Source organism: Camarhynchus parvulus, chromosome 2 (genome assembly GCF_901933205.1).
Source record: "Camarhynchus parvulus chromosome 2, STF_HiC, whole genome shotgun sequence".
Classification (NCBI taxonomy): Eukaryota; Metazoa; Chordata; class Aves; order Passeriformes; family Thraupidae; genus Camarhynchus; species Camarhynchus parvulus.
Window position 1 is genome coordinate 14,491,249 of NC_044572.1, and position 26,911 is coordinate 14,518,159.

Consider the following 26,911-nt stretch of genomic DNA (forward strand, 5'->3'; position numbering starts at 1 on the left):
GGGAAGCCCCAACTACAGTTCCTATAAAATACCCTGGTAATGTTTCTGAATATAAATTTTTGGATTCCTGTTAAAAGATTTAAGCTTTTTTTTTCACAATACATTAATTTTAATTGAAAACCCAAAATTTTGTCTATTTAAAGCTCATTTTTCCAACTCAGTTGAAACTTTCAGCTCAGCACCCATCCCTACCAGAGAAACATCAGCTCCAGAGAAGGTGCAATAAAAAGGAGCATATATCCAACTCCATTTCACAGAGTTATGTTAGCTTAATTTCTAATAAAGGAATTAATTCTATTTTGTACTGTGAAGTCCTTGAACAGAAGCATAGGCACATGGGGTTTTTACTCTTGCCTTTGTACTGGGGTGCCCTTGTACTGACATGAAGGCCCAGGAGCACCTGGGTGTGAGGATCTGTCTGAAGCTAGTGGCTTCTCTTGCCTCAGTAGAGGTTGGAGCCTTCATTTTTAAAGACTGAGAGAAGAATTGACTCACTCTGCCCAACCTTTGAACTCACCACAGTTATTAGGAAGTCAATTGACTCTAAATTAGCTAGGTAATTTTTGTGTAAACAAAAAGAGATTGAATGGAGATGATCAACTCATTTACAATGCACCACATTACAGAAGAGCTGGTAATTTCCTTAGGTCAATAATTTTGTGGCCTGAATTCAAATTTTGTTGATCTAGTTCATTCCAGTGTCCAGAATGCAAAGAGAATGGTTAATATTGTAATAATATTTTTAAGTATTTTATATTTTTTGTACTGAAGTAAATAGTTTTAAAATAAAATTATTTCGTAAAGTCATCTAATTTGTCTTTTCTGGGTTTTTGCATAATTTGGAGGTGAACATAGATTGTTCTATATTATGAATCCACAGGAGTGTCTGTGCTAGCCTAGGATGGACACTTCTATTGTCCTATACTGAAATGGCCACAATACTGGGCTAAAATATTTGTATAGCATTATTATTGCAGGAATTGCCATGGCAACTCAAATGGCAGTATTAAGAATGACACCATAAGCCCAACACTGCCTCACTTAGAGTTGCTAAAGTATTCAAAGTCACATAACAATAAATTCTTCAGATATTCATATTCAAAGCAGGTAAATGTTATTATTATTCAAAGTCTAAATCAAAAAGCTGACCATAATAATCATGGTAATTTATTTTTCTTCAGATTTCCAGTGCATGGAACCACTAGGCATGGAGTCAGGAGAAATTCACTCTGATCAAATCACTGTCTCCTCCCAGTACAGCGCTATCTGGTCTTCAGAAAGGTCCCGGCTAAATTACCCTGAGAATGGATGGACCCCAGGGGAAGATTCTATCAGAGAATGGATACAGGTAAAAAGATAACATTTTAAAGATGTTATTAATAATACTCTGTGGAGTTTATTGGATGTGGAGAATGCAAAAGAAAGAAAAAAATAATAACACAGTGAAGTACTTCTACATAATTTAAGAATCGTTGCAAGGGAATAGCTCATATTCCCCATTAGACAGACAAAAAAAGACTTACTCCCAAAGGCATAGAAAAAGAAAAGGTCAGGAAGATTAATTCTTCTACTTCCCACATCCATTGTTTTTGCAGTCTTCTGGGCACAAATAACAGAGATTTTGGTTTAGTGGAAAAGTCAATATTAGTTTAACATGCACTTAAAGTGGAATGTCCCAGTAAACTGAGCATGTGCTATGTCTCTAGCTGATTACAGTGAAGCATTAATACAATGTGCTGTTTTCATGCACTCAGATTTCACCTCAGAAGACCTATGTCCCTTCTAGAATGTGTTACTCACAGAATGAGCTCAATGGTCTCTGTCTGGTGGCTATTCTTCCACATCCTTAAACACAACGTTCATTACCAAGATGGGCTGCCCTGGCTTTGCTCTGCTAGCACATGAGAAATCCTGCAAACATTTGTTACCATGAAGAAAGTGAGTTCAGTCAGTCTCTTTGGACTTGTTGTTTGTTAAATATTATCAGGTCCATAGTTGAATGGTACATAACTCCTGAACAGGTTCAGATTATTCATATCAATTACTGTGTACAAAAAACTATACTAGCAGGAAAGTATTAATATCATTATATGAAAAACCATTGATTTTCCTCAATTTTAAGTTGACTTACACTACTTACCTGAAACCTAGAATCTATTTCTCTTGGCAAAAGCCAAGAGAAATGCTTAAGCATATTATATTACTAATATTGAAAACTTTTTCATAGATTTGAGACATTCCTCCTACTTCTGTTATTTTCTATAGGAAATTACTAACTGACATATGAAAACAATGCCTTATTAGCCTTTCATACAAGTGTTCACACTGATGTTTCCTGTGAGGTTTGATGTCTGCAAGAAAGCTCAAAAACATGTTGAGTAGTAGTTAGTAAAGGGAAGAAAGAGGGGGAAATCTTTCATTTCTGATCCCTGGCACACAACGGGACTCTCAGGTGTCCTGCTTGGGGGCGCCTGTGCATCCTGAGCTCTTGGCAGTCGAGTACAATGGACATAATCAGACTTCAGAGATGAAAAAAAATCTGTTGATCCTTTTTCATTATTTAGGAATAAACACTAAAATCTCCTCAACCTTATCTAAGTGCGAGGCTTGTTATTAATCATTACCACTTGCAATCCATGGAATGTGCATGGAAAAAGAATGGAATGCATCAGAATCAAATTCCATGTGTTTCATCTGGTCACAGGGCCGCCACTTTTCCTTTGTTTCCTTCTTTTCTGCAGTCACTTGCACATTTATGACCAGATAATCAAAACAAGAGAGTTAGTCAAATCTCATTCATGTGTTCTGTGTGCTTATTAACTTTATTAAGTTATGATAACTACGTACCTATATATTGCCTATATATATATATATATATATCTTAATCCTTTCACTTAGAACTAGATCTTACTGAGAAAAAGTTTCAAAGGGCTTCTTTTGACCACAAACTTTTTAATAACAGACACATAACAGAATTCAAACTACTCCAGCTTTTATGCTTAAAACAGCTCAGGGTACCTCAGGCCTCCTGCATGTGATTTTCTCAGCCTCCTTTTCCTCCTGCCATAAACCAGGGTGCTCAGGGGATGAAAAAACCACTGAGCATAATTTTTAGCAGCTTTTTGCTGCCTTCAGCTACCACATCCGCCCAGAAGCTGGTGGTTATTTGCATGCTGTGCTGCTCATGCCACAGCTCTCATCTTCTTCACTCAGCTCCTGGTCTGGAAAGAGCAGCAGGAGCCATTTCCCTGAGCGGTGCCTTGGACATCTCGTTCACTGCCTGGGGCCCAAGTGGAGGGACCAGCATCCCCAAGGCAGATTTCATCACAGAGCAATTAGGCTGTGGCTGTGTCCTGTTGGCAGAATGAGCCTACAAGTTCTTGCTTGAAGATTCACTGTGTTGAGTAGAGATGCTTTACACATGCTGCAGAACACAGCCTGTGCAGCAGAAGGAACTGACCTAGTTCAGAGATTCAGTATACCATCCCCTTTCACAAGGTACAACAACTTAACTCATCTTTGGCTCTGATAATTCTTATTTGGCTCTGATTATGCTTATTTTCTTGTGATTTAGTTCTACACTGACATTGATAATTCAAACTTCCAGCTGTGTTCTAAATGCTCTCCTGTTAATCGACAATCTTGTGATGAGTGCTAAGGGCTTTGGACCCCCAGAAACCTCAATAAGAGTGTCCTTGTGCATATGAACCTCCATCTTCTACAAAGTCTGGATGCCACTGGCAGTAAATGCATGTTGTGAATTTGTGTCTGGATAAAATATTGAAGTCCCATGTTTCCTCTGTACAAATATCCCTGGGAACAGATGTTCATCTCCATAAGAGCTTACAGACAAACAACCAAGGACACGTAACTGATAAAGTACTCTGAAATTATCCATAGAAAAAAAAATTGTAATATTTTATAAAAAGTAGGAAGGCACTTGTATGTGAAGGACTGAGGTCACTTTGTTCTGCTTTGTTGTGCATGCTATTGTAAACTAGTCATTTATGTGAAGTATTTGCTTTTGTGCAGTGCAGCATAAATGGATTTTTGCTGCACAGTGCAGAACTCTAGAAGATATTCAACAGCAAAAGAACAAAGCTGAAGGATACAGCAATGCTGAACTTAGAACTTTCAAAGTGAAAATTTCTGCCTATATGCCCTTGTGTGTATCAGTTAACCATTAATTTTTTCATAATTGCAGGTTTCCATACCTACACAAACACTGCAGCTGGTTAAATAGAGATATCTGTCTTTGAGCTGCTAATGTGCATATGCAACTAGGGCATCTATATGAGCTGTGTACAGCCATACATGGGCAGAACAGCTTGAAAATTCAGCTCCAAATATTAATTTCCTCAGTGTGTTGGGGTTTCTTTTTATAGGGGAAATATTATAGTTCTCCTTTCTCTTCCTTTTGCCTCTTCCTTCAAGGTTAATGTTTTTGTTAAGACAAAAGAAACAGAAAACCTCACTGAGTATCAACCAAAGGAGATTGGTATCTCTAGAGGACGTCTAGAGGGCATGAGATATTATTGTCTCCTTTGAGCTGTTGAAGTCTTTTGGACCATTTTGATGAAAATAATTAGGAAAATAGTGTTGGCTCGTTATTAGTAATGGATTTGCATGGGTTCCACCTGTGGATCCGAATCCTATTCATTTGTGGAAGAACTAGATTGTTCCTTTGTGGCTGACAGGTATGAACTCCTGAGTCCATATGAGTTCCACCTGCTTGCAGGGCTCTGTTAAGTGAAAGTTGCATTTCCCCTTTCCTTAGTTGCTTGAAAATAAATTTCAAAGCCTTGATTCAAAATAACCATAGTACAGTCACACTGCAAGTCTGCCCAGCACATTTTTACCCTCAAACACACTTTGAAAATTGCTCAACTAACATGAGCTTTGGAGTGATTCCTTAATCAGAAACAGTCACTCTAGATTGAATTTCTTCTGTAAAAACACATTAATAAGTCTGTGAATTTTCCAATATGAATGGAATAAAGATATGCATGAGGGAACAGGGGCTGCCAAAAATATGTGTGAAGGTAGTTTATTGTTATATGGGATGTTATTAGCATCCCAACCTTAAGCTCAGCCTACTTGTTTATTGCACTTATGTTTCACACACTTGACTGCCCTTCATTTTGAAATGGCATAATTTAAAATAAAAAAATAAAACCAGACCTTTAATTTAATCAAGAGCAGGGAACTGCCATTGCAATGTAAGTCATTGTCCCTCATTAACATATCCTTTCACAGGAAAAATAGTATAGTGTTTCCATTTCTGTAATCTGAACAACAAACATGTTAATAGGTATCAATTACCAGCCAGTTTCAGTACTTAGAACCAGTAAGAAGGCCCATGCAAGGATTTCACATCTGGTTTTAGTGAAGTTGTTCCTGTCTGTGGTATTTAAAATTTAAAGAACTCCTGTTATTGTGCAATTGGGAATCCTAGGGGAGTACAATGTTAATGAAATCCATAATGCACAAGGATTTTATGATTGCATTTTCAAGGCATTCCTTCAAAAGGGACAAGTGATGCCTGCCATGGCAGCAGTAATTGTGTTTTTACAGAGTAGATTTAATGTTCACGTTTAAGAAAGCAGTTACATTTACACTTATCTGAAAAAATAACACGCAAAATCTTTATGCTTTGGGGTCTTTTTGCATCTTATTTCTCAGTCCTTTGAGAAGGAGCCACGGGCCATTGTGCATGGCAGGACCTTGCAGCTCAGGGACGCCCCGATGGGCTGTGGCCAGCAGCCCCAGGGCAGGAGCAGGGGCAGCTCCAGAGGAGCCCCCACAGGGACACTTGAAACCCACGTGTGTGGCTTTGAGGGGAGACTGATTGCCTATTACCAGGGTCACTGGGAACCTGGGCTGCCATCAATCCTCATCACAGGGAGGGTTTTCAAACCCACAAGGAGCAACACCTTTTGGGTACTTTTACTGCAGGATCTGTATGTTTTCTATCAAAATGTTTCTTCTAATGCATATAACACAAATCTTTGTGCTCCCACCGAGCTGGATGACAGTTTGTGGGTGGCACCATTTTTCTCTCATCCTGTAACAGTGAGTGAGACCTCCAGCTTGCCCAGAGACCAAAATGTGCTTGTTAATAACATGAGATGTTCAGTTCACATTATGTCTGGGGTAGGAGAAAACCATAAATCCAGCATTAAGAATCCTGGTATCAGATCAAAACTTTGCAGCCATAAACCAAAAAGCACTAGTATGGTATAAACACACTCTGCCAGTTCAGATTCGTTAAAAAACATTAACAGGGGGTTAGCATAAGTGGACAGTATGCTCTGGATTGAGCATTATCTGTCATTCTGCAGCTGTCATAGGGCCTTACACTAAGATGAACTCCTTATTGTGCGTTCTGGCTAATATTACACAAATCCAGGCAAACCAGCCCAAATTTATACTGCTGGGTTTTTCAGCAGGACACAGACCTGATCCCACGTGTGAACCTCCAGACTCAGGGGTTGGCACAGGGAGCACCAGGCTCCCTCTGGCCTCTGCCTGCCAGTCCCTATCTCACTGCCCTCCCAGCCCTTTGGCACCTACAACCCCTGCAGTAATTCGAGACCTCTAGACCAGACAGCCCTAGCAGTGTCAGCTGATCTGGGGCAAAATTCTCCCTCTGCATCTTTCAGCATTCAGGAGTCTGGAGAAAGGCCATTGAGGTAACAATAGGTCTCCTCAAAAACAGCCTGGGAGATCCCCCTTTCCTTCACTGATTGAAATATCAGTTGTTTATTTAACACTAACTCTGCTGCGCAAGGAAAATATACTCCCATTGATTTAAAGCATTTCTCTGTATACATTACTTCACCAGAATTGAGAGGGAGCTCTGAGATGGAATTTGCCTTCCACATTTGTCTTCATTCCATTAGTTTTTAACCTACATTCTTCATTATTTGCTCCTTTGTAAGTGTAACCCAGGAGCATACATCACTGATGTGAACTGGTATATAGATTAATACTGATTTATTTCCATATCACTTCTGAAAATAATTGCAGTTCATCATTTGGTGTCTTGACCTTTCATCTGTGTCATAGCTGATTTCCTTATCAGGTATTCACTTAAAAACATAGTCACTATTTATATTTGCTGCTGCACAGCACATTCATTTCATTAACAGGTTTATTCTTACATCAGGCAGATGCTTAGGCTGACTTTGTCCAGCAAGCTTATCTAAATACTTCACATAAAAAGCCATGGATGTGATAGTCAACAGTGCCTGTTATTTTTATTATTATTATTTCTGTTTCTTTTGGAGTTTGGTGCAGAAGTGAAGTGCAGCATATTACTTTATAGAATAGCATGAAAACTGGGAAATCTCAGCCCCCAGTTTTCCTGGCCTTTGAAGGACAGCCTAGGAGCTGGAGTTCAAGGCTTTGTAGTGGGGCTTGCCCATCATTAGGGAGCACACTGACATTAAAGCACAAAAACTGTCAGTCCTTTGTCTTCTCTACCACTTTAGATTATAAGTCATGAATTTAGTTCATGTCATTTTACAGTTCATAACTGCGCTCCAAAAATCACAAAAAGCAGAGTTAGCTTTGTGTAGAAAAGTGTTACAGTTATCTTAGCGGTCTTAACATGCTTTGCACATGGGCAAAGAATGACAAAAGAATATTCCTTTCTGGAAATCACAGCCAGCACAGACTGTGACACAGCACAGAACCAGGGTTAATTGACCCAGCAGGATACATTCATACCTTTATTTACTGTGACATGGGAATAAATGGTAGAGTTTCACAAAGGCAAGTACTGAAATTAAACTAGAGGGAGAGGGAGAAATAAAAGAGGCCTACAAAGTATGAAGGTTTTTTGATTATTCAAAGTGCTTTAAGAGCTATTTTAGTACCAGAAAGTTCCCAGCCATAGATTTATCACTCTGGGGAGGCTGGGGAGATGCTCAGAGAACTGTGCAAAACCATTGGCAGCCTTATTGCTCTGGTAGTGCAGGTGCAAAATGCAGTTTAGAAGAAAATCCTCTCTACCTCCCTCTGAAATGTTTCAACATCAGGCCTAGTACAGAGGGGAGTCCTGTGTGGCTTCAAGCAATCCTGAGTGCAACATATGGAGGAGCAGCAGTAGCAGAGCCCCTCCAAGCCCCCACTGCCAGCCTAATCATTATAATAGTTTCAGTTTTTTCAGGGGATCCACTCTGCAGAGACCTGAGTAGTTTGTATGTAGCTATGTAATTACCTATGCATCTACTTCCCAGTCCAGCCCTACATCCCCTCAATGGCCGTGAGACAGATGGCCCTTTGGAGCTGAGACAGCGAATTAAGAATGTGTCCACCAAAAGCACTGATTCAGCAACTACTAAAATAATTTTGTAAATTTATCTCAGTTTCACTAGTTGGTTCCAGGAGGCAAAGAAAATCAAATCTTTAAATCTAAACTAAAACTAGTTTTAAACTAACCACCACTGGCTTGTTTAATTTCAATTTTTTTTCATCACATCTTGTTCTTCTTTATTTCACAGAAATTAAATCCACTTACTCTGTACAAAGTGGTTCTTCTCTCTCTCTTTTGTTTTTGTTTTTATTTTTCCCTTTCACCAGGTTCAGATGTTTGGCTTGACTCAAAATATTTGTTCTGTTTTGCTGGGTTTTAAGCTGCCATCACGCCAAGAAATCAGTTGTTTGTGCCATTCTGCTGGGTAGGGGAGCTCTCTGCTCTCTCCCAGATGGTTTGCAGACCCTGTGGGGGCTGAGGCAGCTTTGCCTACCCAGCACCAAACGCCACGTCTTAAGCAAAACTACATCCAGGACCTTGTGCAGATGTGAAGGAAGGCATCTCAGAGGGAGATTTTTCTGAGTCTGGCAGAAATAAATTAATCTACGAGACTAGGCAGGTGTCAGACTAGGGTGAGGTAAAGCTCAGGGCTAGAAGTTAAGTGACTAAGGGCAGTGGCTGGAAACAGAGCCTTGGTTAGGAACACACAGCTGAGGTGTGTTCTAATAAGCAGAGTTATTACTGAGCTAAAGGTCTCTGCTCTCGTGGGGCCGACCCTGGGCTGGAGATGAGAGGTGTGCTGCTGAGTGCTTTGCAGAGAAGATTATGCATTTTTATTCACTCTTTCCACACCTGCACAGTAGTATGAAGCTGTAGAGTTGATGAGTCCTATGGGCCCTTCCCCATCCCAGCATCCAGGCTCCAGATTTTCTGTTGCTGAGCTATTATTTACCTCTCCTGCCCTTGTGTCATCCTGCTTTTCTGTCCCAGTTCAATTCTGTTCTGCCCATTAGGTGACATTTTCACAGCGGTAGCAAAATAGGTAGAGTGAAAGGATAAATGAGATTTCTTCCAAGTGGTAAATACCTGCCCTTCAGAAAGCAATTTGTCTTCTTGCCCCCGCAGAAAAAAAGAAAAAAAGTATCTTTCAAAAAGGAAACACTTAATTTCATTTTGTCTTTGTCTCTAATGTTTTCATTTAAGGTTTCAAAAAAAGTCTTTGAAAAGGCATCAGAATAACCTCCAAAGCTGACTGGTAAACAAAAGCTGCTAGCAGAGAAAATACAATTTACCAAACATTAAGCTGAGACCCAGTTCCTCTGTTTTCAGGCACAACTGGCTTCTCATCAGGGGAGTACTGTTTACACATAACTTCACCAACCAGCTGTACCTGTGGAGTCTGGTCTTTCTCTTCATTGCTGCATTCTGTGTTGAACACTTCAGGCTAAACTCATTTCTGGTGTTGATCCTCTTGAAGATGATGAAAGGATCAATCTGTCCCATCACATATCAGACCAGGATAATTTTAACTGGTTGTATTTAAGTTACAGATTATTGCACTAAAGTGTCTTTCAGCCATAACAGGCACAGGAGCGGGTTCTTCTCCAATGCAAATGCTATTAACGTCAGGAGATGGACTGAAGGGTTAACATAGCGCAGAATAATTTTTAAATGTTCTTACCAGGCCTTAAAAATTAGCTGTCCATAGGAGGGTTCCCCCCTTTTATGATATGCTTAACTAAGGAAATACATCCTGTGTTTATTTTTAAAAGCCCCAGCACTTAAAAATCAATAGCTTTTCTCTTTACATAACTGCAGATAGAGTAACTTTCAGATAGGTAGAGCGGGGATACAAAAGCCAGGCACCATTATCTGGCCAAAGAAATCATGTAAATAAAATCTTCCTGCCTAAATTTTGGGCGTGCTTTGCTGAGGGAAGGACAGAGCTGGGGGTAGCCAGTCTCCCAGGATTGCTTTAGCACTCGGGGGAAGTTGTCTTGGTAGTCAGTGGTCTGTGCATCCCTTCTGCTGTCCCACTTCCTCCTCTGGCACAGGACAGGAGCTCCACTCTCAGCAGTGAGATTTCCAAGTCACAGCCTCAGAAGTATTTAATCTACATGTGTTCACTTCCTCAGAGCTGTGAGGAACATGCCAGAAAAAGTGAAACAATCTTTGCATGTACAGTCTGTCTCTCATTTTTCACCATACATTTACAGCACCCTCTCCACACTGTCTAACCGTAGCTACCTGACATTTTTCTAGAAGGTAGCAGAAACTCATATTGTAAAAAAGCAGTGACTTGCTTGGTGACCCAGCAGTAAATTAAAATCATCATATACAATGTGTATGAAATAGAAAATCGAATTTTGATGCAACAAAACTGACAGTTCCATTTAACAGAGAATAAATGAATGCAGACTCCTGTGGATGAATGACTGATTTAAAGAGACTGTGCCGATTTTCCAAGATGAGAAAGCTGATCAAAAGAAAATACATGTATTTCCATGTGACACAGGTTGTACACCCATTCCAGTGAAATTAGACTTAAAAAGTGTTATATCACAGACACTGGCACTTTTTCCTCATTTTCCTGTGATTTTTTATAGAAAACCCAAAGTCTGAACTTCAAAAAATACCTGAGTGTAGTAAATTCCAGTTATTTCAGTGGAACTGACAGTGAACACAGTGGTTGCACAGTCAGATCTATCTACGCCATCAAGGTGTGCTGTCTGAGACAGGAGAGGTTTAATTTTGCACAGCATATCATCCCTTGCTTAGCAGCTTCCTACCATTAGCATAGGTATGCTGTGAAACAGGAAGGAGAAGTTATTACTGTGTGTTACACATGTAGTATTGTACTTATACTCAAAATACCACAATTATAAACCAAGCCCTTCTGCCTGTATCCCCTGATTTTGACAGGACAGCAGCTGCCACAAAAAACCAAAAGAACTGAATAGGCAAAATTCAATTTTTTCCACCCAAAGTCTGGGTATTCGCATGTGAAGAAGGCTGAATGAAAAGCTTTGGATTACTTGTTTCCCATTTGTGCATTAGTTGCTCAGTACACTTAGGGGAAAGAAAGTCCTGCAATTATGTCCTTCTCTCAGAAAAGAGTGGTTCTGCAAGTATTGCTATAGAGTTTCCCTTTTCTATAGTTTCTAACACAAACCAGGGAAGGTCACATTCAAACTGCACTAAATAGTTGTCTTCATTCCAGATCAGAGGATTAAGCTCAGGTTTAAAATTAAATGTAAATTACAAATAAGTATTCAGAAAACGTTAATTAAAAGTATTACGTTCCTGACTCATTTATTGCTCAGCAAGGGTTCCTAAGTATCTTAGCTGGAAAAAGGGGCCATTCACATTCCTCCTTTTTTTTGACCAAGTCATTGTACATGTCTTAGGTTATCCATTTGCAAGTTAATGTAGTGCTGAAGCAAAGGTTTTCATTTTAAAGAAGTAATATTTCACAGCAAGATATGTTCCTGCAAGATGTAAAACAATCTTTTTCTAAAGCACTGGGAGTTAATCAGCCTTTCTCTCCATTGCTACAGAGAGGATTTGAATGGCACAAGATGCTGATTGCTTAGATCCCAGAGTCTATAGAAAACCCAATACGATTACATTTTCCTCCCTTTGTTATCAGAGTTTATTGTGTCTTGGTGTTCAGGTTTTAAATAGTGTTCAAGTAAGAAAAATAAATTAGGAAAAAGGTATTTTCTGAGTCTTCTGAATAACGACAGCGTTGCATCAAAGCCCCACAACAATGCGTGAGATGGAGCTTGCAAATGAGCGCCAGGGGGATGGTTCCGTGTCCCTGCGAGTGCCCTGCGTGCCTCTCGCCCTCGCTGCGAGCCCGTGTCTCCCGGGAGCGGCTCCTGCCCGGCTGCGACAGCCCAGTGCTGTCACACCGGGCTCTGTGCCCCAGCCCCGCTGTCACACCGGGCTGTCACACCGGGCTGTCACACCGGGCTCCTGTGCCCCAGCCCCGCTGTCACACCGGGCTGTCATACCGGGCTCCTGTGCCCCAGCCCCGCTGTCACACCGGGCTCTGCCACCGCCCCAGCCCCGCTGTCACACCGCGCTGTCACACCGGGCTCCTGTGCCCCAGCCCCGCTGTCACACCCTGTCACACGACCCCTGTGCACACCGGCTGTCACACCGGGCTCTTGCCAGGCCCAGCCCCGGTGTCACACCCCACTGTCACACCCCACTGTCGCACCGCCCCGCCCCGCGCACACCCCCCTGCGCCGCCGGCAGCGCCGCCAGCCCCGCCCACCCCGCGCAGCCCATTTCTCACCTCTTTTTTTTTTTTTTTTTTTTTTTCCCATTTGATCTTTATGGTTCCCATACTGGAGCGATTTGGTTTGCTGAATTCTGGAAATGGCTCCAGTTAAAATGCTAGTGTATTAACCTGCTGTACTGAGTCTCTTTTGTTTCTCTTTACCAGAGTGCTGCTTGCCAATTTTTATGACTACAGCAGATTTTACTATTCAAACAGAACCAGATGGAACACCAGTTCAAAGAACATGTCAGAATTAAATATTTCTTTTTTAATTAGTCGCTTCTGATTTATGCAAAAAAAAAAATTAACATAAGAGTGGGAGAATGTGCCATGAATCCAGATGCAACACAGCCCACACAAGCATTATCTCTTCTCTGTCAGAGACACAGAAGCTTTTTCTTTTATTCTTTTCTTGTCTTTTCTTTTTTCCTTTATGTTTCTGGATTTCATTTTTCTTGGGTTTTCTGCATCTTTTCCTTCTTGAACCAGCTTCATAATGATGACTGAGGTTCTCTTATGTTTATCAGTCATACTTTTTCACCATTATCCTAAATTTTCTCCTATAGAAACTGTCTGATCTGCTTCTGAGAAAAGTTGTTGTACTCAATTCTGTGACCACAGATCAGTAGCTCAACTTGATAGCATCTTTTGACTCTATTCTTTGTTTTCAGGTGGAGGGAATCTTTACACTTATGTTTTTTTCTTCTGCAGAAAGGGATTTGAGCAGAAGGTGAAGATTGTGAGAAATATATATTTCAACTGCTAAAGAAGTGTTCATTTCCCTTTTGCTGCCGATAATTCCTGTGTCTTTGGCTTGAATGTTTTTGAATGTTTTCTCATCTCTTCTTCCATGCTTCTCCATTTTGCCAAGTCACATAAGCATCAGTTCAGTAAAACATGCTGACTGGGGACAGTTGTTAGGCACAACTGCTGTTTGCCAAGTCACTGCTTTCCCTTTGGGGGCTTTCAGGATGTTGCTGTCAAGGTCAATGAGAAAGACTTCAGTCTCTTCAGGAGAGATCTTAATAAGAGCAATATCTTCTCCCCACCTTCTTTCTGGAGCTGCTGCAAGTATCACTGAGTTTTACACAAAGATTTGAGGTAGTTTACAGGCTTAACTATCTTCGCTTAAATCCAGGATGAATATTTACAACCTGTCATTAATCAAGGAGTTGTGCTCTTGTAATGACTACTCATGTCAAGAGAATGAAGACTTTTGGAAGTAATTTTCCAACCAAATTAATTAGACTATTTTCAGAATTTCTACTGGAGCCTGTCCCATTCTTACTTAGCATTACAATCTAAGAAATTAAAGAATTAAGTCATAGTTGTATATACCTCATGAGAAAGCATGATTGGCCAAATCAACAGCAGTGTTAAGAAAGTAGATCAAGTCTTGCTTAATTAAATATTTGACAGAACAGTGAAGCGTCACAGCAGTTAATCTGACTCAGAGTACTGTATGCTATCTAGGGAAATGACACGGTTCTCTAAAAATATTTGCTTTGGTATGCTGTGTCAAGTGATGGATTGTACAGCTTTTCAAGCCACAAGAGATGCCCACAACAAAAAGCTTCCTGTTGTTAATCAAACTCCAGCACTCAGTACTTTATTTTCTCAGGCTGTTGAACAGACCTACAGTAGGAGTGCTAAAAGCTGGCAAAACTGCTCCCTTGCTACAGTTCCCTCAATGACTGTATTTTATTTAACAAGGCAGATTTTCATCCTGAAGATAAGGTCTTCCATGCTACAACCCAGTTATGTATGATGACAGGAAGAAGCAATATTAATTTCAAGCCGTGTATGTTGTGTGTCATTCTTTATCCCCCAGTTTGCTCAGACTTGCTACGTGATGCATTGTGCAGAGCTAAATGTTATTTTTTTCCTTCTCCTTAACTGGTCTCAAGTAAAATGCATATGCCAGCCCCTGCATATGTTTGTCTTAAAAATGTGTCACCCACCTGTATTTTTTGGAGACAGTTCTACAGCAATAAGAATATTTCTCCTGGATGCTAGGAGATATTGTAGAATAAATAGAGAAGAAGTAATTCATATGTAGAAACAGCTAGTGCCTTGAAATATGCTTCTGTAGGAAATAAATTTATTTTAGAAATAGGAACAAGTGAGGCTTTTTTGAAAAAAAAAAAACCTGAACACTTCTCTCCTGGAAAAAAACGCACACTCAAGATGCTCCTCATTTTTGGTAAGGTAGGGGTCCATTCCTCTAGGCAAGTCTGCTCCCAGACTTGCACTTTGAAATAAAGATGCAGCACACGCAACTATCAAAGGCTGTGTTTTTGGATAAGACCCTTAGGCATCATTTTCCAAGAGAGATGTGCTTCTTAAACTGAATGAAAGTGAAAATTAAAAAAAAAGAAAAAGAACTGGAAACATGCTGCTGTTAGTCAAAGCTGAAAGTCTGGTCATGGAAATGAAATGTGAAGATTTCAGGTTTGGAGACAGCTGCCTATCTCAGATCACAGCCATAAGGCTTGCAATAACTTACAAAATCACTTGCATTTTCTAAAATAAATACCAGATGTTTGTTTATCATATGTGCAGAACATTAAATGTCAAATAATTGCAGGGAAATGCATTTGATGTTCATCTTCAAAAGTACTGTATTTCAACACCACATCTCTTCGCAGTCACTCTAACATGAAACACAAGTTCTTGAAACAAAAAGGACAAGAAGGCCAAAACAAAAAGCTAGTTAATAAAGACTTATATCACAATCATAGCTGGAGTAGTCTGCATCTGAGAAAAATGGGTTACCTCTGGTCACATTAATACTTGGAGACTTCTTTGGAGAGGACATACTGTGATGACTGGAACTTACACAGAGAGGTGGACTCTCTAGACATAAGCTTCAAGATGCAAAAGACTTCTCCTGTCTGGTGACACAACAGCTGTTCCAGAGCTATTACCCTCTGCACTGATTCCTCTGGGAAAAATACAGAAGACCTGTGTCTTATCATAGCTACACTTTGGTACCTCCAGCTTCCAGTTGTTACTAGCAATTGCTATGGTTGCAGTTCAATTCTGAACAGTCCCAGTGACTTTTTTCAATCTGTGTTTAATGGACAACTTTTTGCATTTTATAGAAAGCAAACTTTCAAAAACCATTGGAGCAAAATGAAAATGCATCACAACGTGATTAATGAGGGGGAGCTTAACAGCCCATTAAAATGTGTCATGCACTTTCTAGGTAGTCTTCTACATAATTCATTTCTGTCACCTTACTTAGAGAAGATTGTTACATTTAGAGCTTAATTTGCAAACATACCTAGGCACCACAGAGGGGTGCACAGCGTTGCAATTCTGTTTGCATGCACCTGGAGAGGGGCAGCTCCCCTCCGGAGGCCCCAGCAAAGAACTGTCAAAGGGAAGTAAATGCCTTAAGCCCTACCTCTCTCCTGGACTTTTTCACTGACACAAAATTAGTACTAAAAATTCCAAGAGACCCTTCTGCTTCTCTGTTGTTTAATCTCATCTTTCTTGTTTGCACTGCTTCTTTCTCACAAAACACCAGTGGAGAAATGTTATTCTTCTTTCCTTTATCAGCTTGTGAGCAAACAGCCCCTGGCATGCAGCAGGTCTGGGGTCGCAGCTTGCTTTTGCAAGGGGTTTAAAGCTGTGCTGAGCACTCGAGCTGTCAGACTCCAGGCACTCCAGGAGAGGACTACTGTTGATATTGTTCCAGTTTTCAAGAGCACATAAAGATTTGCTGACCTGGAGAGAAAGCACATCCATGTGAAGAGATGTGCTCCCTAACAAGGAGAGCCCTCCTTCCTCCAGTAATGTCTTTCTCAGTTACTGGAGCCAGCAGTGCTAATGAGGTTGCCTTTCCTTCCTTACTTATAAGCAATAAATCAGAAGTCCTCTCAGAGTCCCCCTCTCTCCCAGTGAGAGAGTTCTGCCAGGTTCTAGGCATGAAAGTACATGTCTATATCCATTGTGTGTTTGGGGCTTAGTCCTGGGCAGTAAGATGGATGCTGTAGGATATTCAGTGCCCTGGAGTTAAGTAGGAGTATTGAATCCCTGAATTTAGGACCAAGCAAAATTTGGGGGCCTGAAGTTTATTGACAGGACAAGCCTGAGGCCTGAATGACCAGTGGCTGGTAGCAATTGATAAGTCAGGCATCAAATAATCAAATCTTCCTAAGCCACCAATGTTAAATTTTAACTTGGCTTCAAATACCTAGAACTCTTGTAAAAGGCCATTGCTTGACTTTATTCACAATGAAGTACTTACTGTATATTAAAAAGCCTCTACTAGAATAATTTCAAATCAGTTGGAATGGTACAGGCTTGGGACCCTAATCATTTCAAAACTGAAGAGCTGTTTCAAATTGTAAGAGAGGCAGATCATTTAAATAACTTAGCTCTGTGCTCCCTCAGACTTCCAGATTTTCAAGTGCACTTCAGCCTGGAAGTGAATGTGGTATTGGACATAACTCAGTGCAGCACACTTTACAATCAGCAGAGTACAGCTTGGAGAGCATTTGAAGTTAAGCTGAGATTGCTCAGAGCAATGATGCCCAGATTCCCCCATTAACTTTCAGATTGCAACAATCTAACATCTGAGACTCTCCAGTTACTTTAAATCACTTGATTGTTTTTGTGAGGTGGCGCTGGGATTTTATTTTTTTTTAAGACTGATTTTTTTATCACACAAAACCAAAATGTTTCAGTATTTCACCCCTAAAGACAAGGGCTAAAATGTTACATCTAGACTTCATGAGCCTAACAAACTGGGGCAGGGGCTTTGCCCTGAAAGCCAGTTCTATCTGTCACACACAAGGCTGCTATTCTTGTGCTGGAGGACTCCAAAATGCCTTGCATATGACATGGTCACTGAGAGAGCAGACACTGTCCTCAATAGCACTTCCTTCAGCCTTTTGAGAGAGAATGCACAGCATGTTGATTTAACTGCTCCAGTGCCTTTGGATATATGACATACATCCAGGAAAAAGGATGCCTGTGGGACACAGGACACATCTATTCTGCATCCCTACGTACTTTGGAAATAATGAGAAAGACTGGGACATTCATGGGGTCATTCACTTGAGAAGGGTTAATTCAACCTATTATTGTCCTACTAAACTCTGGACAACTGAAGTTAGGGGAAAAAATTTCACTGATTAATATTTTGTGTATAGGGTCATTTGATACTGAAATTAAATTACCTGCTTTAGGAAACAAAGGTTCTTGCTGCAGAGAAAGAGGGTGCAGAATTTGATTTTAATTGGTTTGTTGTTGTGGCTAAAAAAGGCTGTAAGGAAATGGCAGAGGTATCAAAATTGTGGTCACCAACCTGACCGTGAGAAAGTTTTTGCCCAGTTTCAGCTATCTGGCAGCCGGACTTGTGCACTGGGATAAGGGGTTCTTTTGCCAGCAGAATTGAGTAGCCAGCTACTTGAGTGTCTGTATTCCTGCATCCCACATCATTCTCCCAAATATGGTGATACTTCTTTGATGCCACATGATGAATTAGATAAGGAAAAGACCTGGATGAAAAATAAATAACGGGGGAGAGCAAGGTTAACCTAAATCACTTGTCCATTTGTAATGGACAATGTAGTTCCATGAGAGAAGGAGGAGAGAGAAGAGTGAAGAAAGATAACCTCTAATGCACATTCATGTGCATTTCTCCAGGGAGTTCAAAATGACATTGTTTTCTAATGGTAGAAGTTCATGGCATTTGACAGTTGGAACAGAATTACTACGCTTGTGCTAATGCCTCTTTCTCTTTTCCCCAAATACATCATGCAGTACTAGCAACTAATTTGCCTTTTTCCCAACAAATTCACACAGTGATTTGTAATTATCTTGTGACCAACTAATATATGTCGGGATTCTTCTCTTCTATTTGCAAGTGATGATCTTCTGGGTTTTAGCAGAATTCTTGTTATCATTCCATAAGTGCAACTTTGACATTATCCTAGTAAGTTCCATCCCATTTCTACTGCCACAGTCCTCAGGGTCACTCAGCTCTCACTGCATGAGTCTCCTCTGTGTTGGCAACGCCTTGCAGCTGAGTGTCCTTAGGGAATTTCATTAGCATCTATGCAAGTACTTAATGAAAGTATTAAGTAAGGTTGTTCAGCAGTCTGGTCCTTGAGGAATTTCCCTAGAAACTCCTCTGCAGTCTGGTGGTTCCCACTTGCACTGATGGTGTCTCTGGTTCCTCCCTCGCAGAGGAAAGAGAATTCTCTGGTGTGTGAAGAACATTCCTGGCTAATTAGGCAAATTTTCCTGAATTCTGTGATGACACCATTTACAAAAGAGGAGATTATGTCTATGTTATTGTCAACAATATTTGGCAGTTTGCTTTATATGAAATCCTTTTTATTTTTGTAAGGCAGGGTGAGGTAGAGAGGGTGCCACTGCTACAATGTTGTTATGCTCTGAACTAGTTGTCCTCACATTTCAAATTATTCTCTACCACAGGTAGACCTGGGCCTTCTCCGCTTTGTTTCTGGAATTGGGACCCAAGGAGCCATCTCAAAGGAAACAAAGAAAGAATATTATTTGAAAACATATCGTGTAGATGTCAGCTCCAATGGAGAGGACTGGATTACACTGAAGGAAGGAAACAAGCCTGTTGTAAGTTTTTTTTTCCTTTTTTTACCTCTCTTCAGCTGGGAAATAGTCTGTTGAACTTTTTAGTTGCTATTATCTGTTTAAAAAAGAAGAATAAGGTTTAGTCAGGTTGATCCGCACTATTTCCCAAAAGGCAGCTTGTGTCTCAGTAGTAATGGGACACAGAAATTGTTTATCAAAAACCTAGAGCAGCTGAAAATGGTGTAAAGTGATGCCCTATGTACTGAACTCACCATAATTTGAGTCATTTTGTGTCTTTTTCCTGGACTGTTCTGCTGTTTCCTTGTTTCTCAGAGATTTTCTGTGACCTTGAGAAAGACATTATGCAGAACTTTTCAAAAAATGTGTCTGTCTGTTATGTGCAATGAAGCTCTGGATATGCAATAAGTCAGTGCCTCAGCTCCCTGTGCATGGCCATGCAGCACTGCTAGCAGATGATTAGTGGTTTGTTAGACTTCCAAGTATCTCAGTGATGGGGGTCATGCAGACAGATGATTAGGCACATCTTTCCATCCTTATAGATTTTTATCACCTTTCCATTTATCAGCAGATTTGCTCTCTGTGACCTCCCAATGAAACAGCTTTAGACAGTCATAAGAAAAATTGTCATTATCCGCTACCATGAGCATAAAGCTCATTACTGAGAAGTCAGTTCTGCTCCAGCTTGCACATGAATAGCCCCAGTGAGGCTGTGCCTCCCTTCCCACCTCACTCAGGATGTGCCTGAGAGCAGCATCCCCAGAGGCTGCCAGGGGCTGATGCAATTGGAATCGTTTTGTGGTACCTCCCTTCAAAACAGCTTTTTTGTGACCCCTCTGTAAAGACACAGAAGAGCTGTACAATATCAAAGTCTATCAGTGTAACCCTATCTAGCTCTAAATATTTGGTTACTGGTTTGTCCCTGACTCATCTGTAAGGGCTATGCCAAGTGCACTACATTTATCTAATCAACGTGGTAGCAGTGTTTAACAAATACGTCTTGCTTTTTTTGAAGCCCTTTGGAAAGCAATAAAAAATGAATCCTGAAAGCTTCTCTCTGACAGGTATTATCCTGGTTTTACTGGAAGTTCTGAAAGCCAGATCACACAGTGTGGGCACTGTACAGTGATGTATATAAAGATACAATAATTGTCTTGCCCAAAGTCACAAGAGGGGCCAGCGCAGTGGCTGGTATGAGACACTGGGTTTCCTGACTCTGGATTTTGTAATCTGAACAAATGCTTCTTTCAAAATCAGACCATGCCTGATTTTCATTACCAGCTTCAATTTGTAAACTCTCCAAAAGTGTATTTTACATGAGTTTCTCTTGCACATGCTGTCTTTAATTAGTGAGAACATTTTCTAAACCTGTGTCACTTGTACAAAGGGTTCATTAAAAAAATCAGTTCTCTAAAATGGCAGTATTTTGCTGTTGATCAAGACAAGAAATACATATGCACCAGTCTCCTTCCCAGATATTTTAATTCAAATGAAAAGTTTGCAGCTGCGGGTCTCAAGGCAGCCGTACACTAATGTTGCACTAACTACATATAAGAATCTGTGTGCTTTTGAGAAAAGACTCCTTTTCTCTGTCAGATGCAAACTTGGAGAAAACTACATCGGGTCTTCACAGAAAAAAAAATTACTGCAAGGAAATGCAGTTCCATTAAAAATCTCTTACTAGATATGAAACTCTGATGTTAAATTACTTGAACTGTAGCTGAGCCTTATGAGTTGACAGCTGTGTGCTGTTGGCCTCCGCTCCAAATTAACGCAGCTACTGTAAGGAACAAACAGGAAAGTAGGACAGTGTGTGTAAGAAATGGGAGGATCTCCCATAAAAGGAGAGGGGCCTGCATCCATGGAAAACAACAGGAAATTGGTCCCCTCTACGTGAGGAAGAAGCAGGAAGCTGAATCACCTTTTTGGGACTGGAACATTGCAAGGTTTTGGCTGGGCTAGGAAGGAGTGTGTCTGCAGGATCCTCAACATGAAAGCACAGCACAGTCATGTGCTTCTGGTGGAAGTCTCATTGTTCATCTAATTTGACTGCCAGCCTCGGGGGATGCAGGGAAAATCTTGGAGCCTGCTGAATAGATTTTAAATAGACTTCAATCTCAATATGCAAGGAGAAAGAAATTCTGAGACCTTGTTGAAAAGGATTTGAAAACAGGGTGTTAACAAAGCAAGGTTTGCACAATACACCTTAAAAATCTTAAGCCCAAGGTCAGCAAAATAATATATATTTTTATCATAACCATATAGGATTTTTATGTGGCCTAATTGAAATCCAAATATTTAATTTGAGCCTGAGATTCTTTAGCTTTCTGCATTATTTGATGAGTGTACAAGAAATAGAACTGCTCTAGTGGGGCATTGGGGGATTCTTCCAGGAAACAGGAGTTGTTGGGTGACGAAGACCAGGGTTTGTCATTCCTGCACGTAGATCTGGGCATTAGGAACAACTTTTTTAGTATCATTGAACACCTTACATCTTCATTTTTCCTCCCCAAGGAAAGCAAACCTGTCTGCAAAAGTTGTGTTAGGAGATTAATGAAATAGTTTCCCATGCAAGTCTTTTGTCTCATCTCCCACAACCAACCCTGGTTAGACCTCATATCAAAACTGTCTGTAAAACACAGAACTGTAGACACCAGCTAAGAGAAAGCCTAACAAATATATACTCTTTTTTTTCCACACAAAGGTGTTTCAAGGGAATAGCAATCCCACTGATGTCGTTTACAGAGCTTTTGCCAAACCAGTTTTAACACGGTTTGTGAGAATTAGACCTGTGTCTTGGGAAAATGGAGTTTCACTGAGATTTGAAGTGTATGGCTGCAAGATAACAGGTAGGTCTTGGTAAAGATTGTAAAATATGGGCAATTTATTGTGCCTATACTGTGGGATTTATTTTTATGAGTAAATTTAATAAACATGATTTTCACCATGATCTGAATGTAGAAGTGTTTTTAAAAAAGATAATGAAACACTACAAACCAAACATCCAGTGTTATCTGAATATTTTTATGATGCTATATTTTAGTTTTAATTATTTATTGCAATCACTTTACAGCTTCATGAAAAATTCCTGAGATACACAGATATTTTGCAAATTCCCATGTCATTTTTTTCCCTTCTAACACTTTAGTCCGTCTCTCTTATGTCTGCTATTCATAGGTAGTTCTGAGCAGGTTTCTCAAGGAACACACATTAGGTTTAAAAGGACTGCAAGGTGCAAACACTTAGATCTGAAGTCTGTGCAAATAATGGTGGTTGTAGTCAAGTTCCCAGCCATGATCAGTATGGCAAAGTAATTCCTTTTTACCACACAGTTACCTGTCAAAATTTTTTAGAAATATCTTCTTTACAGTTTTAAGTTTTCTATAATTTCTACACAGTGGAAGTGCCTTTATCTGTAAAGTAGAAATACAACTTAGAGTTGAAAGAAAATTATAGTGATTTATTAGACTTTAGAAAGCTAATCTTTCTAGCACATTTTTAGCACTTAATACAGTTCAATGGCATTTTTGGCATAATTTTTAATATTTAGGGATTTTTTTAAGTGTTTCTTTAGCCTTGAAAATGTTTCTTAGAACTAGTTGCCATACAGAAGAAAAATAAGATTACTGATTACTTTGTTAGAGAATTCCAAGTCATTCTATGAAGTCTTTTCAGATTAGATGTAGGTAATCAGATCTACTGTTTCATTCCATATAAGAATTCTTAATTTCTTGTGAGCAGGTACTTCTAATTTATTTTTATCTAGGTTCATAAAAGAAGCAACTATTTAGCTTCTGTGTCACCAGAAAAAGTCTGAGAGACAAAAAAATGCATTAGGAAAATCTCAAGTGCAACAGTAAATTGTATCTTAATGTATGAAGATCTCCATTTTCAATGTCACCAAAATTAGGTAATCTGCAACCAGGTTTTGTCTGGTTTTGGAAGTTTTCTCTGAGGAAATAGTCACAAATTCAGATGGCCCTGCACTCTTTTAGCAAGAAGAATAGAAAAGAAGAATAGAATAGGATTTTCTGATCCTTTTGGTTCCCACCATGCCAAAAATACTTGTGGTATTTTGGTACTTCCTGCTAAAACTAGGATGTGAAAGTTTGAACAAATTAAAATTGTATACAAATCCAATAGATTACTTTGAATATAAGAAATAAATAAGTAATTAGCTATGATAGTTGAATTGACCGACATGTCCTATTTCTGTTTTGGCACTTGTTCAAAACAACTATTTAATTTATTTGGATTTTTTTTCTCTGTAGATTATCCCTGTTCTGGGATGCTGGGTATGGTGTCTGGCCTTATTCCTGACTCTCAGATTACTGCATCTACCCAAGTGGATCGAAACTGGATCCCCGAAAATGCTCGCCTGATAACGAGCCGTTCAGGCTGGGCGCTGCCCCCAACCACTCATCCATACGCAAATGAATGGCTTCAGATAGACCTCGGTGAGGAAAAGATAGTGAGGGGCATCATTGTCCAAGGAGGCAAGCACCGAGAAAACAAAGTGTTCATGAAAAAATTCAAAATTGGCTACAGCAACAATGGATCAGATTGGAAAATGATCATGGATTCCAGCAAGAAAAAGATAAAGGTAAGGGCAAGAACTGCGCTTAAGAAAAGTTTAGTCAAAAAAAGTTTGCATTACGTTTCTACACGTCTCTATCTGACCTTAGGAAGGGCACACAGCTGGGGTGAAGCCAAGGAGGAGGAGTCCAAGGGCAGCAGCCCTGAAGGAATGCTGTGGGAGCTGTCCCATGCCTGAGGGCAAGAGCTGGCCTTGGGACATTTACCTCTCTGGCAGCAAGTTTTGCTGATTCAACAGTTAGTTCAGGCTTGACTCCTGGCAACATTGGTGCCTCTCTGGCTCACAATTTACTGCAAAGTCCCATGCAGTGGGATTTTAAAGTCTACTCTAAAAATCCGAACTCTAGAACTGAGAGTGAACAAACTTGAGACAAATTTATTTGAATTATTTTTATTTTGTTTTTTTCTGTTAGAGCCACAGAATGAAAATGGTGTTACTCAGCTCAATGGGGTACCTGTTGTGTTTCTCAACTGCCTGTAGATTGCTTTGAGAGTTTCACAGGTTCTCTGTAATGATCTGATCCAAGTGCCTCCAAAAGAAAGTGATGAAATTTTGGTCATGTTATGCCAAGTGAGAGGTAGAATTGTACTCTCACAGGGGAAGCATCATGGAGAATGCTTGGGAATACTTTTTCAAATGAATTGCTGGGTTAGATTCCAAGGAAAAGAAAATAATTGTGGCCCAGAAGAGTTTCTGGGAATGTAGCTGCTTTGATTTGGTTTTGGATGTATTCATTTCAGGACCTAAATTACACTGGGGATTTAGCTTATTTACACCAAATCCCATTGAAATCTTCCATCCCATTTTGCTATCTCTGCTCACAAAGTGCATTTTTGCCTCAAAAGGCACAACTCTTTCTTAGTCCTCCTACCCAGTTTCTTGAGGAAATGAGTAGGCATGCAGCCCTGCTCACAAATTGGTGCTGTAGAACTGAGATGACCAGGGAATCATAAACCAAAACGTGCCCTCAAAAGGCAAATTGTTGTGGTGCTTGGCAGATGGGATCCTGGGAATTGCTCCATATCTCATCTGTGTTAGTTTGAAAATTAGATGTAAAAGCTGTTTTGTTGTATAGACTCATCCATTGGAGGAACCTGTGTTTCCTTAAAGGAAAAGCTGAGTGGGCCCATGGATGTAGCTTTTCCAAGCACATTTGGTAAATATTGGACTTCATTCTCTCCTGTTTTAATCTCACTGAATATGTCTGCATTTTCTCACTTTTCATCATTTGTTTGGGGGATTAAAACTAAATGGATTCAGCCTTTGCAGTCATCTCCTTTCTCTTGTTACCATGAGTTTTGACTTCATCATAAAGTGTGAAGGGAGTGTAAATCAACAATGGGATCTTACCATTTTCTTTCTAAAATAGATGTTGTTTTGACATGTACTTCTACACTGTGGCTCAACGAGGGAAAAAAATAATGCCATATGCTTTCGAAGCAGCGCGCCGTCTGCTGCATGGCTTTCTGTTTTCTAATACAGGCACTTGCCATCATTGTCAGAAGTTAGCAGTTTGACAAGAAAACTAGTGTACTAACTAATGCACCGAGCCCATCCTCAGTTTTCATCACCACCAGAAATTAACTTTCAAGATTAATGGAACGGAGAGGGCTGGAATTCAAACCTCTTGTGGCATAATTATAATCCTTCCTAAAAATTCAATATATTTAATAAACTTTTTTCCAAAGCAAAAGTCTTCTTTAAAGAGAATAGGATAAATCCCATGATTTTGGAGCCTGAGGAATTTAAAATGTTAATACTGGAATATGTAGTGTTTTTAACTGTAAGTAGAGGTGGATGGGACAGGATACTATAATGAGTCACAGCAGGAATGTGGATTAGAAACAGCCCTGTTATATGAAATGAAACACATCGTTTCACTTGGTTAAAGTCGTGACTTTCAATAAACAAACAACTGCATTTCAGAGAAGAAAGAGCAGTGACAGGCTAAACATAACAACAGAACGTGTCCAAAGGGTGAAACATCACCTTGTTTCTTAACATGATCTTGTCATTCATGCCTGCAGCTGCTTTCACAAAGACTGCCATAACTCCTTCCTCTTTGGCTGACCCAATTTCAGCTATTTTTGAGTGTGCAAAATGTTTCCCCCTTTGAGTGCTTTAGCTCGAGCACTCAAAAGAGTGAAAATCACAAATCATCAAATAACCATGCAGAACTCCATTTCAAGATCCAATTTGTATTTCTTGTCCATGGGCTTGCTTACTCAAGCTTACTCCATAAAGTCAGCTTTCTCTTTCCTGCTTCTTTCCTCCTTCCGCTTTTTATGGGGGTGGGATGAGTTGTTTTGTGAGAGTTTTTTGCTGTTGTTTTTACAGTTCCTCTCATCATTTCTGGTACAAGAAACTTCAGAACACCCTGCCATTTGGAACATCCTTTTAAAATTTTTCTGCAATGTTTATTTTGATTTTAAAATAGGCAGATTTTTTTCTGCTCACCATCTTAGCTCCTCTTTTGTTTAACTATTATTTATTATACCTTATCTTTGTAGTGGAGTACAGAAATTTGTGACATAGCTTGTATAAAGGACACTCACAAAGTGAAGTTTTGCTGTACACTCCTCTCTCCTCTCCCACAAAGAGTATCAGTATGTGTTTTAAATGAACAGTCAAAATTGAATCACAGGCAGCTCTGCTCTACAAAGGACAGTGATTCAATGTAATTCTAGATGCCTATTGAATCCTAATGTCTATGTGTCAGTACTCCATAGTGATGTCTTTTATAAATCAGTTTTCATTATTATATGTTGCTATTAAGACTACTATTAAAAAAGGGAGCAAGGATTCCTCAGATACATGTGTCTGTCTACTTTTTAAACATAAAATGGCATTCATTCTTTTTCATATAGTAGGTAGCTTTTCTGATCATTTGCACTATATTGTTATTCAAATATAATAATATGTAATTCCATGTCAATTAGATCTGACAGGCCCTCTACACATGAATTTGTGACAACTGTCTTCCAAGCACTGACAGTACACTGGGTCAGCCAGTGTCCCTTGAAGCTACCTTGGAGGTGCAATTTCCCTAGGAAGTAGGAGAAGCGGCATTGATGTTAAAATTTTTTTTTGTTTAGTTCTTCACAGTCTCCCATCACCATTGGTTTTTGGAACTGGCACTCTGCAAACAGTGGCTGGAAGGATTGTGATCATAATGCAGAGG

General features: G+C 39.9%; 1 protein-coding gene across 3 annotated transcripts in view; it reads left to right on the top strand.

Moving 5' to 3' along the window:
- NRP1 (neuropilin 1) overlaps nucleotides 1-26,911 on the top strand; it is a 113,691-nt gene that overhangs the window by 60,799 nt on the left and 25,981 nt on the right. For all 3 annotated transcript variants that reach the window (XM_030971547.1, XM_030971548.1, XM_030971549.1), the window contains exons 7-10: nucleotides 1,182-1,348; nucleotides 19,002-19,157; nucleotides 21,838-21,982; nucleotides 23,405-23,736. In XM_030971547.1, coding sequence (XP_030827407.1) covers nucleotides 1,182-1,348; nucleotides 19,002-19,157; nucleotides 21,838-21,982; nucleotides 23,405-23,736 — 800 coding nt within the window. The remainder of the gene's footprint in view (nucleotides 1-1,181; nucleotides 1,349-19,001; nucleotides 19,158-21,837; nucleotides 21,983-23,404; nucleotides 23,737-26,911) is intronic.